General features: G+C 44.7%; 1 protein-coding gene across 2 annotated transcripts; it reads left to right on the forward strand.

The window, feature by feature from the left end:
- Window positions 1-230: 230 nt before the first annotated feature.
- Window positions 231-13970, forward strand: LOC127340977 (disease resistance protein RGA5). 2 transcript variants are annotated; one of them, XM_051366746.2, is made up of 4 exons: window positions 231-724; window positions 807-3668; window positions 7068-7872; window positions 12657-13970. In XM_051366746.2, the coding sequence occupies exons 2-4, from the start codon at window positions 2875-2877 to the stop codon at window positions 13878-13880; spliced, it is 2823 nt and encodes a 940-aa protein (XP_051222706.1). In that variant the 5' UTR covers window positions 231-724; window positions 807-2874; the 3' UTR covers window positions 13881-13970. The 2 variants fall into 2 exon arrangements, with proteins under 2 accessions (XP_051222706.1, XP_071683905.1); XM_071827804.1 differs by having other exon boundaries at window positions 2839-3668.
- Window positions 13971-14438: the final 468 nt, after the last annotated feature.

Below are 14438 nucleotides of genomic sequence, written 5' to 3' on the forward strand. Positions count from 1 at the left end.
TGAAATCAATGCAAACTGTCGTTGCATATTGTAATTCTGCTATCACGAGAACACAAGTGTGCCGTGACACGCTAAATAAGTGGAACTTTTAACTTATTAACCTTCTGCCCTCATGGTCTACTACTAGAGGTGCAGCCGAACTGAATTTTCGTACTATACATATCAAAATTTTCATCAGGACATCTAGCACTTCTGATGTTAGCTTCGAGGTCTGCAAACAGCAAGTACCAAAGCCTAGTCTCCACTCATTGTTTCGTTTTTCCTTGAACCGTCAAACCGACGGTTTTGGTTGAACCGTTGGTTCACTGTCAGTTCAAGAAATCCCCGAATTCCCGATTCATCTCCATCTCCACTTCAGTCCTGGCACCAGCGAGTACCGCCACCATGGCCGCTCCTGTCCCGCCGGCCGCCGGTTGAGACTAAGCTCGGGTGTAAGGGTGGGCCGCCACTCACCGGCATCCCTCTCCTCCTCCTACTGCTGCCACTCGCCGGCGTCACTATGCTCCTCCTGCTGCTGCCACTGAATCCGGCCGCAGCTTGATTCCGCGGGCACCCGCCACCAACGCCGGCCGCCGCTAGTACCGCGCCCAGCCGGCCACCTTCGCGGTCTTCCACCGGCCCGCTGTACGTGCTATCATTCGCAGTTCGCGGACTGACGCGGGCCAGCGATTCTGCGTCATCTTCCGGACCCGGCTGTCCCCGAAACGGCAAGAGGACAACTAAGGTATGTTCAATACTTCAATTTCTTTTCCGTCCTCTTCCTGTGATTCTGTGAATTCAATTTACATGCGAAGATTTTGTTACAGAGATCATGCCAAAATGACGTAGAGAGTTGGGAGATTAGAAAATGAGATTGGTATATTTTGATTGATGTATTTGCTGGCTTTTTTCTTGCATTAAAGAACGGCATTAGAGAATGAGAGTTGGCCTTGGCCTGTTGCTATGCTGGCTTTTTGCATGTCTCCATGTGTATGCGCTGCAACTGCAAGCTGCATTGGTTTCGCTAGCTGGAATTGCATGTTGCTTATTCATTGCTGTTGGCCTTGGCTTTTGGCTGTTGCTGGCTTGCTACATGCCTACATGTGCATGTGCTGCTATGCCAAATATCCAAGCCTGATTTTTTCTGCATACAAAATTATTTGTTTATTGCTGCATTCCAAGTAAACATTTATTACTATGTATCTTCAGATATCAGACATTGAGCCAACCAGCGGTTCAACCGCTAAAAATTGAGTCGATAGCGTCACCGGTTCGATCACCGGTCTATTGTTTTCAGGGTATGGTTTCCTGCTGTTGTATACACTTGTTGGCAATCACGATGACACCAGTGTGCCGTGACATACTAACGACTCTGGATAAACAGCAAGTCTACGAACGCTAACAGTAGTCTCCGGTCATCGTCGTCGTCCTTGGAGCAAGTGGGCCTGGGGCCACCACGTTACTGTCCTGCATTTATTCGGGAAGCTTCGCTTGTGTGTAGGCTGAAAATGACCGGTTTCACAAGGAAGCAAATCTTAACGTACTGCTAACTTCTATTTTCATTTCTCAAAATTATAAGTATGTGGCCTACAAAGCTTGAGCGCTTTGAACTTGGGATGAGCAGGTTGCTACAAAGTGAACCGGTGAACAAAAGATAATTATGAACTTGCTAGCAGCTGACCTATTCTTGATAACCACAAAGATTATCATATTAAAATGATAGCGACTTTATGTTTCAAAAGGGAGAAAAAGGAAAGTACAGATTGCAACCTTTATGACTTTTTTAGATTCCTCCACTTACTAATGTTTTTTCCAAATTTCTATAGGCAGGTCTATACTCATAATTATCTTTTTCTATAGATGCGGATGCCGAGCATGACTTTGTGGGACTAATGATTAGAGTTGGTGTTGTTTCTTCTTGCTAATGGCAATACAAGTGTGCATAAAACAAAACAAAGATGCTTCTAATAATTGTGAATAGATTGTTACAAATTTAGAGGCGTAGCATCACCTAACATGATAAAAGAAATCACATCAAGATCACATCGAGATTGTTAGTGGAGTGCAGTCACTATTAGGAAAAACACCTTTCATAATCCATGTCACAAGGTCAGTTTGGAAAAACTATCGGCTAAACTCACAATTAGAGACGGCATGACTATTAATCACCCATGGTGTAAGTGCAAACTCTTGAGTAAAGTTGATGTCACCTAATTAGTCATTATACAGGAGGACTAGGATCAGGGATTAAAATTTCAACAATATTTCACTAGGTTCTGAATATACTTCTCCCGAATTTTTCGAACCAGTTTCAGACCAAACTGAAATGAAATTCAAATTTGGTTAAATTTAGTTTGAATTTGATATAATTTGGACGATACAATTCTAAAACAAGTTTTGAAATGGAAATCTCGAAGACTTGGGTGGGTCGTCTCGAAAATCAACACCCTTACCAGGATACGAAGTGTCTCTCTCCAATAGAGTCCACAATTCCACACACACAGCTTACCTATTGTGATGCTGCAGCAACTTTCGAGAATACACTTGAAACCTACTCGTACATACATATATATATTGGATAAATTTGAACATAATATGTCACAGTATTCTTTTAGTAGAATAATATCTTGTCAATGTTATCATGATGAGGTGCACTGTGTCCCGCGTGGTGCATGCTCGTGGTGGAGCCACACACGAAGTTTCCGATCCATTGCGTGAACATTTCTTGAAAGGCTATAAGGAAGCATCTTTTCTCGGTGGAGGAGTTATATATACTGTCATTACAACAGCACCTTCACCAGCCTTGGTACGCATACTACCTGTTCCATCTTTCTACTGAAATCTCATATTCACGCATAGTTCCTAGAGTGGCGACGATCCTGCGGCTAGTTGCCGATGGAGGCCGTGGTGGCGAGCGCTGTGACAGGAGCGATGCGGACTCTCCTGCCCAAACTTGGCGCCTTGCTGGGAGAGAAGTACAAGCTTCCCAAAGGCGTGAAGAAGGAGATCGCCTCCCTGTATGCCGAGATGAGCAGCATGAAGGCTCTGCTCGTGGAGCTGGCCGAGATGGACGGCGAGCTCGACGCGCAGCACAAGGCGTGGCGGGACGAGGTGCGCGACCTGTCCTACGACATGGAGGACTGTGTCGACGCCATCACCGATGACCTTGATATCGCTGGTGCCAGGGCCTTGCCGCTGAGCATGCTTATGACACTGATGGCGGCACACAAGGTAGCTGGCCAGATCGAAGAACTCAAGTCCCGGGTGGTGGAAGCAGGCAAACGCCGCGATCGATATAAGTTCGGTGAGCGAGCTGGTGCTTCTTGTCGGAGCCCCGTGGCTATTGACCCTCGTCTGTGTGCATTCTATTCAGCGGCTGACAGGCTTGTGGGAATAGATGGCCCCAAGAACAAGTTCATGGACCTGTTGAGAGCAGAGCAACAACGGGCGCTTAAAGTTGTGGCTGTTGTTGGATTTGGAGGGATGGGGAAGACAACTCTCGCTACCCAAGTCCATGATAAGGTTACAGGTCAATTCGACTGCACGGCTTTAGTGTCGGTATCTCAAAATCCAAGCATGATTGAGATCTTTTCAGAGATACTCTCAAAAGTTGGGGGCTCGGTGCCTTCATGCATAAATAATGAGCGCCAACTCATCTGCCTACTGAGAGCAGAACTCAATGACAAAAGGTATGCTCGCCTGACACAAACTATTCAGCTATAACACAGTATATTTAGCTTGAGTACACTCTAGCAAGAAATACAGTAGGAGTAACATATTTGAGTCTCTCCATCTTTGTTCGCTTTTATCACCATTTGGACAACTTTCAGACGCAACTACAATTCATACTTTAGCATGCTATAATTGTCTTTAATTTGATATTAGTTGTTCATGCCTGGTCTGTACAATGATACGGATGTATTAGTCGTATTCATAGGACAGTGTACATCAGGGACAGATAAAAGCAGACCATGTATTATGTTTCCAATTTAGTCTGAGTACTGAAGGCACTGTTGTGATCTGAAGAATAATTAATTGCCTCACTCTTTAATTATAAATTAAAGTATTTTCACCTATATAGTTACATAATCAATCATGAGCTGAAATTTATCAAATATTACTTACACCGTGATCAAAATTCAGGCTTAAGTCACACTTTTTTTTGTTAGAAATTTGTCACTGTTCATAAATGTACGGGATCGTCTGCTTTTGAGAGAATCTCACCCAATGACTCAAATGGCTAGAGATTAGCCTGTGTCTTACTGGTTCACTTGCGAGTCACTTTTGTCACCACACTCATGTGGTCTCTCTTAGTCTAAGGGACAAAAATCCTACGTGTATTTTTAGGATTTAGAATGTGCAATCTACCGATTACATATTCAAAAAAAAATTCCAGCAGAAATTGCACAACCAAACAAATGTAATTTCACACTTTAGGTGCAACCTCTGCAATAGAATAACTAAAACCAAAGTATGGGCTTCAGAATCTGCAACTACAAAATCACACTTGTAAACACATAAACCTGTACATGCAGTTGGAAGTGTTGAACTGTACATGCAGTTTCCCAAATGTAAATTTTTAATTTGAGACGGTACATAATTTTTGAACATGCACAAAATATACCAATAACAAAATTCTCACAATAATCATTCTAGTGCACGACAACTAAAACTTAGGCAATGTAGCCGTCTAAAACATACCAAACAACACTCAGTCTCTGAGAAATCGACCGATGTATTAAACAATACTTGCCAAAGACTTCACAAAGCTGAATATCTTACTGTATACTCATTCATTGAGCTGCATTACTTTCACCAACATGAATAAATGAACATATAAGGATAATTAATATATACTAACTATTACACATACGTGTATAATAGAAAATACGAATGCATAGTTTAGCACAAAAGTATGTAAACATATACAGGTGTTCATACTGTAACGTATGCATATATAGCTATTACGAGTCCTCCACAAAGTACACCTTTGAATTATTCGGAATTTTGTTTAGTTTTTCAAAATACACTAAAGTAAACCCTAGTTACTGAGTTCTGGAGCCAAAACAGCACACTCCCACTCTTACATTTAGGGAGCCACATTCATATACATACATAGAAAAACTACGTTTTTACTTAAATTTGGAACAACTTATCTTTTTTTTTCAGAAAGGGAAAATAGTCCTGGCCTCTGCATCAACTGAGGCACACAACTGTTGTGTCGTAAAGTTTCAGAGTTTGGAGATCAAATTTTACATCTCTTGGCGGGTATCCCGATACTCTGCATCAAAAAGATGCATATGACCTTTTTATTAATTTAAAAGAGAAAGATTCATAAAATTACATAAGATCCACTCATGGAGCACGCAACGTCTCAAAAAAGATGAGCCAAGAAAAAGCATGGACATGAAAAGCCTTTGCATATTCATGTAAGACGCCGATCAACACGCCATCCACACCGGCTGTAGAAATCCTGTGCTACCGTCACCAACCGGTTGCACCCAGTATCCAAAGCCTGACGCTCTTCCGCCCAATGTAGAAAGGACCACATATGGATCCAGTGAGTATACAAAGGAATTACCTGCAAGAATGATGGGAAACTCTTTTTGTTAAAGATAAAATCGTTCCGAACCTTCCAAATTGCCCAAAGTGTAGCACATACTCCAACTCTAATATGGCTTTTTTTTCTTTCTTTGCTACCCCATTAAGCCAGTTCCCAAGCAAATTCGTAATATTTGTTGGAGAGGGCATATTAAAAGACATGAAAACAATTCTCCAAATCATCTTGGCAAAAGGGCATGAAATAAATAAATGTATAATCGTTTCTTTTTTATCACAGAAAACACATTTGTCACATCCATTCCAGTTTCGTTTAGCTAAGTTATCCTTTGTAAGAATTACCCCCTTATGAAGAAACCACATAAAGATTTTAATTTTCAGTGGTACTTTCATTTTCCAAATATACTTCTTTAGGAATACAGTATGTCCATTAAGTGGATCCAAATACATTGTCTTCATGAAAAAATGCCAGAAGCTGTTAAACCCCATTTGAACACATCCTCTTGCTCGGTTAGCTGAAACGATATTAGGCGAGATATAAGATGTACCCAACTGTCCCAATTAAATGGGTTCAAAGTCCTCCTAAAACCTATGCTCATAGGAGTATGATTTAATACATTGTTCACTGTAACATTTTTATGATACACTATGTTGTACAGAGTTGGATACTCCTCAGCTAGCATCTTATCACCTAACCATGTGTCCTCCCAAAATCGTGTACCTGCCGACCACAAAAGAACCTCTCGAAAAGAAGTCATGTTTGACATTCATTAAACCCTTCCAGAAAGGAGAATCAGAAGGTTTTGCTGAAACCTAAGATAAAGATTTAGAATTCAAATATTTTTTATGCAGTAGCTCCTGCCATATGCCATCCTCATTGATTAGTTTATACAACCATTTACTTAGTAGGCTTCTATTTTTTAATTCTAAGGCCTGCACTCCTAACCCTCCTTGTTCCTTAGGTCTACAAATAATATCCCATTTGGTGAGTCTATATTTCTTTTTATTCCCATCGCTTTGCCAAAAAAAAAAGCGTGATCTAAAAAAATCTAATCTCTTTCTTACCCCTTTGAGTATTTCCAGAAACGAGAGCATAAACATTGGCAAACTAGTTAGTACGGAATTGATAAGTACTAAACGATCCCCATAGGATAACATCTTACCAATCCAACTACTCAGTTTTTTCTCAAAACGATCTTCCACCGGTTTCCATTCACCATTCCCTGGTTGTAGATATCCCGAGCAACCATCTCCAGACGGGTGCATCCAGAAAACATATTCACCCGCTATGCCTCTGGTAGAAGAAAGGATCAGTCGTGGGTCCAAAGTGGAACCATACGGATATCCTGTAAAAAGTGAGCATTTGTACTCTTATTAAACACTTTATATATCATCCTGACAGTTCCATATATCCCAAGTTAAATCACTTGCCACAGCTTTAAATAAAGTATTTAAGCTTCATTAAAGCATCGGTGAGGATCCTATGGTGTTTTTGAGCATGACAGCTTCTATTTTACATAATTTCATAGGTACCTTATAGTCATTGATGATTTGTGGACAATAGAAGCATGGGACACTATCAAATGTGCCTTTGTGGAGAATTGTCTTGCTAGCAGAGTTATAGCAACTACACGTATCGAAGGTGTAGCTCAGGCATGTTGTTCTGATTTCGATGGCCATGTTTATAATATCAAACCTCTTAGTGATCTTGACTCAAGGAGATTATTTCATAGAAGAATTTTTCCTTCTCAAGATGATTGTCCTGAGAAACTGAAGGATGTATCTACTGAAATTTTGAAGAAATGTGAAGGAGTTCCATTGGTCATATTCAGTGTAGCCAGCATTTTGGCTAGTCAGAAAGAGGTAAATTCAAAGGAATTATGGGAGAACATAAAAAATTACCTTGGTTTCCAATTGGCGCAGAACCCTTTTGTACATTTGATGAGACATGTGCTTAATCTGGGGTACATTAATTTATCTCTAGACCTTAGGACATGTATGCTATACCTTGGTATATTTCCAGAGGATTCTAAAATAATGAAGGCTGAGTTGGTGAAGAGATGGGTAGCCGAGGGTTTCGTTACCGGAAAACATGGTTACAGTCCAGAGGAGATAGCAGAAGATTTCTTCAACGAGTTGATCAACAGAAACATGATCCAAATAGCCGAGTTAGATGACTGCGGGCACGTGTTATCTTGTCGGGTGCATGACATAATGCTTGGCTTTATCATGGTGAAGGCCACAGAAGAAAATTTCATCACTGTGATTAAGGGATCCCCTGCAGTTAGTGATCCACCGTGCATTAAAGGACATTTGCAGACTCGCCGGTTGTCCCTCCTGTTAAAGTAAATGATCATTAGACGTGTACTAGGTTAGTTAGTATCTAATCTGTACTTGGTTACAATTGTGTTTGTTGTAACAACCTTGCCGTGATGGGCAAGCCCTCTGTGTACCCTGTACTATATAAGCTGATCAGGCCGAAGCCTTGAGGCTATCGAGCCAGCCCTATCTCGTTGTGTATCCTTTTTTTCATGGTATCAGAGCCATAGTAGATCCAATCTCCATCCATCGTTTGTTCGGCATGACCACTTCCTCATCCCAATCCTCCCAAACCTCAAGCTCTGCCTCGTCGGCAGCGTCGGGTTCCATGATGGCCGGATCGATGTTTTCGTCCAGTGCTCCAGTAGTCAATGTCCCAAACCTGTCCCAGAGTGTCACCATGAAGCTTAGTCGTGAGAACCACATCCTATGGAAAACCCAAGTTGTTCCAATTCTTCGTGGAGCTAATCTGATGGGCTTTGTAGATGGCACGTTCAAGTGCCCGTCGGAGTATGTTGCGTCGTCCGAGGAAGGCGGCGCTACTCAGGTCGTCAATCCAGAGCATGATCTGTGGATTCGCACTGACCAGGCCCTGTTGGGTCAACTGCTCTCCACCCTCTCCATTGAGATCCTCGCTCAGGTGACCCTCCTTGGTTCGTCCTTTGAGGTGTGGGGAACTCTCGAGCACATGTTCTCGTCTGCAACTTCCACCAAGGTGATGCAAATTCGTGTTCAACTTGCTAACCTGCAGAAGGGCGAGCAGTCTATGGTGTCTTATTTTCAGAAAGTTAAGGGCCTGACTGACGCAATGGCGGCGATCGGTAAACCCCTCAAGGACGAGGAGATCATCGCGTATATCCTGGCTGGGCTTGACGAGAGCTATGATGGCCTGGTAGATGCACTTTCTGCCCGCACCCAAGTCCCCAGCCTAGGCGAGGTGTACTCATTGTTCACTGGCCGTGATGTTCGTGTTGAGACGCGTTCTAGCGTCACGCAACTCAACCTGGGAGCATCTGCAAACTACTCCAACCGCGGTGGTGGCCGTGGTGGTGGCGGCCAACATCAAGGTCGCGGTGGTGGTGGTCGCGGCAACTTCAACCGTGGTGGTGGCCGCGGACAAGGTCAAGGTGGTGGCCGTGGCGGCGGTGGCCGCGGCAATGGAGGATCCGGCGGAGGCTACCACAACAATAACTCCGGCGGATCAGGCAACAACTCGGGTGGTGGGCGCCCAGTGTGTCAGATCTGTGGGCGCCCTGGTCACACGGCGCTCAGGTGCTATGATCGTTTTGACCACTCCATCCAGCCCGAGGACTCCCGCACCGCTAACTACACCAACAGCCACAACTCCTACCAGATTGACACGAATTGGTACAGTGACACAGGAGCTACTGATCACATCACCGGTGATCTAGATCGTCTGGCGGTGCGCGAAAAATACAATGGAAAAGAACGCATCCAAACTGCAAACGGATCTGGTATGCCCATTCACCACATTGGTAATTCTCAGCTGGTTTCATCCTCTAGTCGTGTTCTTAAACTTAACAATATCTTACACTCCACCCATGCCACTAAAAATCTTTTGTCAGTCCATCGTTTTACCCGAGACAATGATGTATTCTTTGAATTTCACCCATATTTCTTTGTTATTAAGGATCGTCGCACGAAGAGGGAACTTCTTCGAGGAATGAGTAGTGGTGGACTCTACCCTCTATCTGCATCACCCAGGACATTCTCTCCGACAGCCTTCTCCACAATAAAGCCCTCATCGGTGCAATGGCATCAGCGTCTCGGGCATCCATCCTCTACAGTTGTTAGTCGTGTCATTAGAGGTTTTGATCTTCCAGTTGTAAACAATAAAGACAATGCAGTTTCCATTTGTGATGCATGTCAATTAGGAAAATCACATCAATTACCGTTTCCTCAATCACAATTTGTTGCTTCAGCACCTTTAGAACTTGTTCATTCGGATGTGTGGGGACCCGCAATTGTCTCTGTAGGGGGGTATCGGTACTATGTCAGTTTTATCGATTCTTTTAGCAAATTTACATGGGTGTTTCTTCTCAAACGAAAATCTGATGTTGCAATTGTTTTTCGTCATTTTCATGCCCAAGTAGAACGCTTGCTTAACAGAAAAATTATACACCTTCAGAGTGATTGGGGAGGAGAATTTCAGGGCCTCACTTCCTATCTTAAGGAGTGTGGTATTCACCATCGGGTATCTTGCCCGCATACCCATCAACAGAACGGTGTTGCCGAAAGGAAGCACCGTCATGTGGTAGACACGGGGTTGTCACTTCTTGCTCACTCTTCTGTACCACTTAAGTTCTGGGATCATGCGTTTACTACAGCATCCTATTTAATTAACCGCTTGCCCTCTGCCAATACTCAAAACAAATCCCCCCTAGAGCTCCTTTTTAAGACTCAACCTGATTATCAGTTTCTCCGTGTCTTTGGCTCAGCATGCTGGCCAAACTTGCGTCCATATAATCAACACAAATTGTCTTTTCGATCTACACAGTGTGTTTTCATTGGGTACACTGACATGCACAAGGGATATAAGTGTCTTCACATACCATCTGGTCGTGTCTATATCTCGCGCGATGTCACATTTGACGAGGGATTTTTTCCGTTCTCTAATGTTTCTGCTCCAACAGTACAAGACTTCACTGAAAAATCATTGTTTCCATCTCTATTTCCATTATCCAGCCCATTCGTCCACCCAACCATGCCTGCACCTGTTATGCATACATCTCCTGAGATCGACGTACGTCCTGACACCAGCCCACCACCGTCTCCTGCACAATCTTCTCCTGATCCAGCTGAGAACGACAATGTGGTCCATGGGCCTCCATATCCTAATGCAGATAATGGTGTGTTTTCTTCTGATCATGATGTGCAGGATGATACTCATGAGGATGACTTGGCTGCTCCGTCTAGCACACAAGGTCCGGTGACGCGTGCTCGCCGACAGATTCATGTGCCTCGCAAGTTTACTGACGGCACAGTTCGTTATGATCCACGGAAAAGGGGTTTTTCTGCGGTTCTTTCGGCCGATGAGCCAGCTTCTCATATGGATGCTCTTTCAGACCCCGCATGGTGTCGTGCTATGCAAGATGAGTTTCAAGCACTGCTGGACAATGGAACTTGGACACTTGTTCCTCGCACAGATGGTATGAATATTGTTGATTGTCGCTGGGTCTTCAAAGTTAAGCGCCTTGCTGATGGTTCAGTTGAAAGGTTTAAGGCCCGTCTTGTTGCGAAGGGATATCGCCAGCGTCAAGGGATAGATTACGAGGATACCTTCTCACCTGTGGTAAAACCTGTCACAGTTCGGCTTGTGCTTGCTATTGCTCTTTCTCGTGGTTGGTCTTTGCGACAAGCTGATGTTAAGAACGCTTTTCTGCACGGCCTTCTTCAGGAAACTGTCTATATGACTCAACCTCCTGGTTTTGAGGACCAGCATCGTCGAACACATGTGTGCCAGCTCAAGAAGGCGATATATGGTCTAAAACAGGCCCCCCGCGCCTGGTTTTCTCGGCTCAGCTCTAAGCTCCTCGAGTTTGGTTTTCTTTCATCTGCAGCCGACAGTTCATTGTTTGTGTTTCGACAGTCTGATCTGGTTCTGTATGTTCTTGTCTATGTAGATGATTTAATCATCACTGGTTCTTCCAACCGTGCTATTGATTCTTTGCTTCGTGAGCTCAACCATGTTTTTGCAATCAAGGATCTTGGTCCACTTAGTTTCTTCCTGGGTATTGAAGTGGCCTCAGATCCAGGGGGGCTGGTGTTGTCACAGCGTAAATATATTAAGGAGCTTCTTCAGCGTACTAATATGACACAGTGCAGGCCGGTCAGTACTCCTATGTCAAGTTCAGAAAAATTGTCCAAGACCACAGGAACTATTTTGTCACCCGAGGGAATTACTTTGTATAGAAGCACAGTTGGGGCATTGCAATATTTAACCATAACCAGACCTGACATTGCTTATTCAGTGAACAAGGTATGCCAATATTTGCAGGAACCAACTGATATACACTGGGGAGCTGTTAAACGGATCCTTCGATTCTTGAAATTCAGTAGTACAGATGGTTTGCGTATCCACAAGTCCAGATCCTTGCTTCTTAGTGCCTTCTCCGATGCGGATTGGGCAGGAAGCGTTGACGATCGTCGGTCCACCGGAGGGTTTGCTGTGTTTCTTGGTGCCAACCTAGTGTCATGGAGTGCAAGGAAGCAACCGACGGTCTCGAGATCAAGCACTGAGTCAGAATACAAGGCATTAGCAAATGCTACAGCTGAACTAGTGTGGATACAGTCATTGTTGCGGGAATTGGGTGTCCAGCAGCCTAGAGCACCTTCATTGTGGTGTGATAATCTTGGAGCAACGTACCTTGCAGCTAATCCTGTCTTTCACGCGAGAACAAAACACATCGAAGTTGATTTCCATTTTGTCAGGGAACGAGTGGCGATGAAGGCATTGGACATCCGGTTTATCAATTCAAAAGATCAGCTTGCAGACATATTTACCAAGGCATTGCCTGTGGAAGCTTTCAGACGATTGAGATTCAATCTCAACTTAGTTCAGAGTAGTTGTGATTGAGGGGGAGTGTTAAAGTAAATGATCATTAGACGTGTACTAGGTTAGTTAGTATCTAATCTGTACTTGGTTACAATTGTGTTTGTTGTAACAACCTTGCCGTGATGGGCAAGCCCTCTGTGTACCCTGTACTATATAAGCTGATCAGGCCGAAGCCTTGAGGCTATCGAGCCAGCCCTATCTCGTTGTGTATCCTTTTTTTCACCTCCAAGTCGGAATGTCAGAAGGCAACAAGGACTTGCTGGGAAGCCTGGCTCTCACCAAAGCCAGATCATTCAGCTTCTGGGGGGCTGCTCAACGAATGCCATCCCTAAAGAGTTTCCAACAACTGCGAGTTCTGCACATGGACACATGTGGTTCCAGAAATGAGCAGTATGACATGTCTCCCATATGCAGCTTTAACAACCTTATATATCTGAGGATCAGAGGCATTGGCTGCAAGAAACTACTGAAGCAGCTCCGGAAATTACGAAATTTGAAGACTTTGGAGATTGTTGGCGATGACATCAGAGATTCCTTACATCTGGAGGAGTTACCCTTGACGTTGTCGCATCTGATTGTTCCTCACACCATGCAGCCGGTCGGCGAGATCAGCAGGATGCGTGCCCTCCGCACATTGGGCGAACTCAGTATAGATCTCAAGGATGTGAAGAACATCAGAGGTCTCGGTGATCTGGGTTACCTGAGGGAGCTGAAGCTAGTGCTATGTAGAGGCGTCCCCGAAGAAGCTTGCAATGATCTTGCTCCCTCCCTCTGCAGACTCGGAAGGCTCCAGTCCCTAACAATCCGTATGTATGGATCACTGGAAACCGATGACGTCCTGGCCTGCTGGTCACTCCCTTCACGCCATCTTAGGAGGCTACACGTGCTGGGACTCCCTTTCTCCACTGTCCCTCAAGATTTGGTCGGCCACCTCGACAACCTCAGAAGCTTGAAAATTCATGTTTTTTTTCTGCCGAGGGATGGCGCTGAGGTTCTCGCGAGGCTTACCTTACTGGTGCACCTTACACTGCATGTTAAGAAGGATGTTCCTGAGGAGCGCGTTGTCTTCCGTGCTGCGTCTTTCCCAAATCTCCAGGATTTCGTGTTCAGGTATGAAGACGTCTGCCTCGAATTCGAGGCGGGGGCTATGGACAAGCTCCAGAGCCTCACTGTGGAGTGCTACGAAGAAGCAGAGCGGCATGCCGGCAAGTTACTTGATGGCATCGTGCGTCTGGGAAGCCTCGTGTCATTCAAGGCGATTTTTTACAAGGAGGAGAGGAAAGATGACTACTACATTTTCCACTCTGGACCAACAGGTAATGCTAGTTTCCAGTCCTATGCTCCCCCACAGCCTAAATTCTGGGACCGAGGCAGTCTGGAGGCTGAGCTCAGGAAGGCAATAAGCAAGCATCCCGGGAGTCCTCATGTTTGCATTGAATCCGTGTAAATATTGTACCAGTACTTTTTAAACAGAAGGCCACACGGCCCGGCTTTATAAATAAAGCCCTCCTGGCAACGGTACATCATAGTCATACAAGCCACGCACACATAACACGCCCATGGCGCAACAAGTTCGACCCACCCAGGTCCAGAAGACACACTAATAACGGATACAGAGCCGATCGGAGCTACATAGAGGAGAACTCAACCAAACTAGATAGAAGCTGAAGCAAGTCCTTGGTCGAGCCGCCGCACGGGTCCTCCGCTACTCAGCCCGTAGTCTCGCGTAGAGTCTCCTGACGTCGTCCACCGCCGCATCCAGCATCGCCCGGTCCTTCTGTCTGACCAGAACCCTCCAGGACTGCATATGAATGAGCATATGATAAAAAACATCAGCCGGGTTCCCGATCATCTTTCCTTCAAAGATTAGTTTGTTGCTGTTGCGCGTGGTCCACAGAGTCCAACACATGGCTGAAAACGTGAACCAAACTAGCCTACGAAGGGGGCCGTATAGGCCCTGGGCGATTGCAATGAACTCCCCCGGCCCCGTGGGGTTCCAGTCGCA

Source organism: Lolium perenne, chromosome 3, assembly GCF_019359855.2.
Source record: "Lolium perenne isolate Kyuss_39 chromosome 3, Kyuss_2.0, whole genome shotgun sequence".
NCBI lineage: Eukaryota > Viridiplantae > Streptophyta > Magnoliopsida > Poales > Poaceae > Lolium > Lolium perenne.

What these genes read in the sequence shown, in the direction of transcription:
- LOC127340977 (XM_051366746.2), top strand. Translation starts at nt 2,875, where the DNA reads ATGGAGGCCGTGGTGGCGAGCGCTGTGACAGGAGCGATGCGGACTCTC. An exon ending in GCAGAACTCAATGACAAAAG is followed by an intron (nt 3,669 to 7,067) that starts GTATGCTCGCCT and finishes ATAATTTCATAG; the next exon opens with GTACCTTATAGTCATTGATG. An exon ending in TGCAGACTCGCCGGTTGTCC is followed by an intron (nt 7,873 to 12,656) that starts CTCCTGTTAAAG and finishes CCTTTTTTTCAC; the next exon opens with CTCCAAGTCGGAATGTCAGA.